Here is an 840-nt window from a genome sequence, read left to right on the forward strand (position 1 = left end):
TCGCACTGTGGTGGATTCTTCTGATTCAGTGGGTAGTGGTGCATGGCCGTTCTTAGTTGGTGGAGCGATTTGTCTGGTTAATTCCGATAACGAACGAGACTCTACCCTATTAAATAGTGACAGTATTGTATTTTTTGTGCTGATCACTTCTTAGAGGGACTGGCAAATTGAAAGCTGCACGAAAAAGAGCAATAACAGGTCTGTGATGCCCTTCGATGTCCGGGGCTGCACGCGCGCTACAATGAAAGCGTCAACGTGAGTTACGTCCTTACCTGAAAAGGTTTGGCAATCGAATGAAACGTTTTCTTGAATGGAATAGGGAATTGCAATTGTTTCCCTTGAACGAGGAATTCCCAGTAAGCGTGAGTCATTAGCTCGCGTTGATTACGTCCCTGCCCTTTGTACACACCGCCCGTCGCTACTACCGATTGGATGATTTAGTGAGGTGTTTTGACTGGCGCCAGTAGTCGGATATGTATTCGGCTTCGCGCCGGGAAATTTCCCAAACCAAATCATCTAGAGGAAGTAAAAGTCGTAACAAGGTTTCCGTAGGTGAACCTGCGGAAGGATCATTATCGTATTTTTATACATGAAATGTGATTGATTTGTTTGTAATGTGTGCAAAAAGAGCAGTTGCACTTTGTGTTGTGTGCAGTTGATCTTTGTTGTATTCATCCTCACTACTGATGCGTGAAAATGATGCTACATTCTTTCGCTCTGTGCAGAAAGGAAAATAATAAATCATTTGTAACGTGTATCATCAGGTTGTGGTGGATTTTCCTTTGTAATCCAGACACACAAAAATGACTTGATTTTGTGTGTGTATATGGCATGAATAAA

At 42.6% G+C, this 840-nt stretch overlaps 1 protein-coding gene across 1 annotated transcript; it reads right to left on the minus strand.

Moving 5' to 3' along the window:
• Positions 1-109: 109 nt before the first annotated feature.
• Tsp_15181 (conserved hypothetical protein) lies at positions 110-516 on the minus strand. The gene is made up of 2 exons (XM_003367073.1): positions 389-516; positions 110-236 (listed from the first exon to the last, which is right to left on the minus strand). The coding sequence occupies exons 1-2, from the start codon at positions 514-516 to the stop codon at positions 110-112; spliced, it is 255 nt and encodes an 84-aa protein (XP_003367121.1).
• Positions 517-840: the final 324 nt, after the last annotated feature.

Source organism: Trichinella spiralis, assembly GCF_000181795.1.
Source record: "Trichinella spiralis strain ISS 195 chromosome Unknown Scfld4883, whole genome shotgun sequence".
Classification (NCBI taxonomy): domain Eukaryota; kingdom Metazoa; phylum Nematoda; class Enoplea; order Trichinellida; family Trichinellidae; genus Trichinella; species Trichinella spiralis.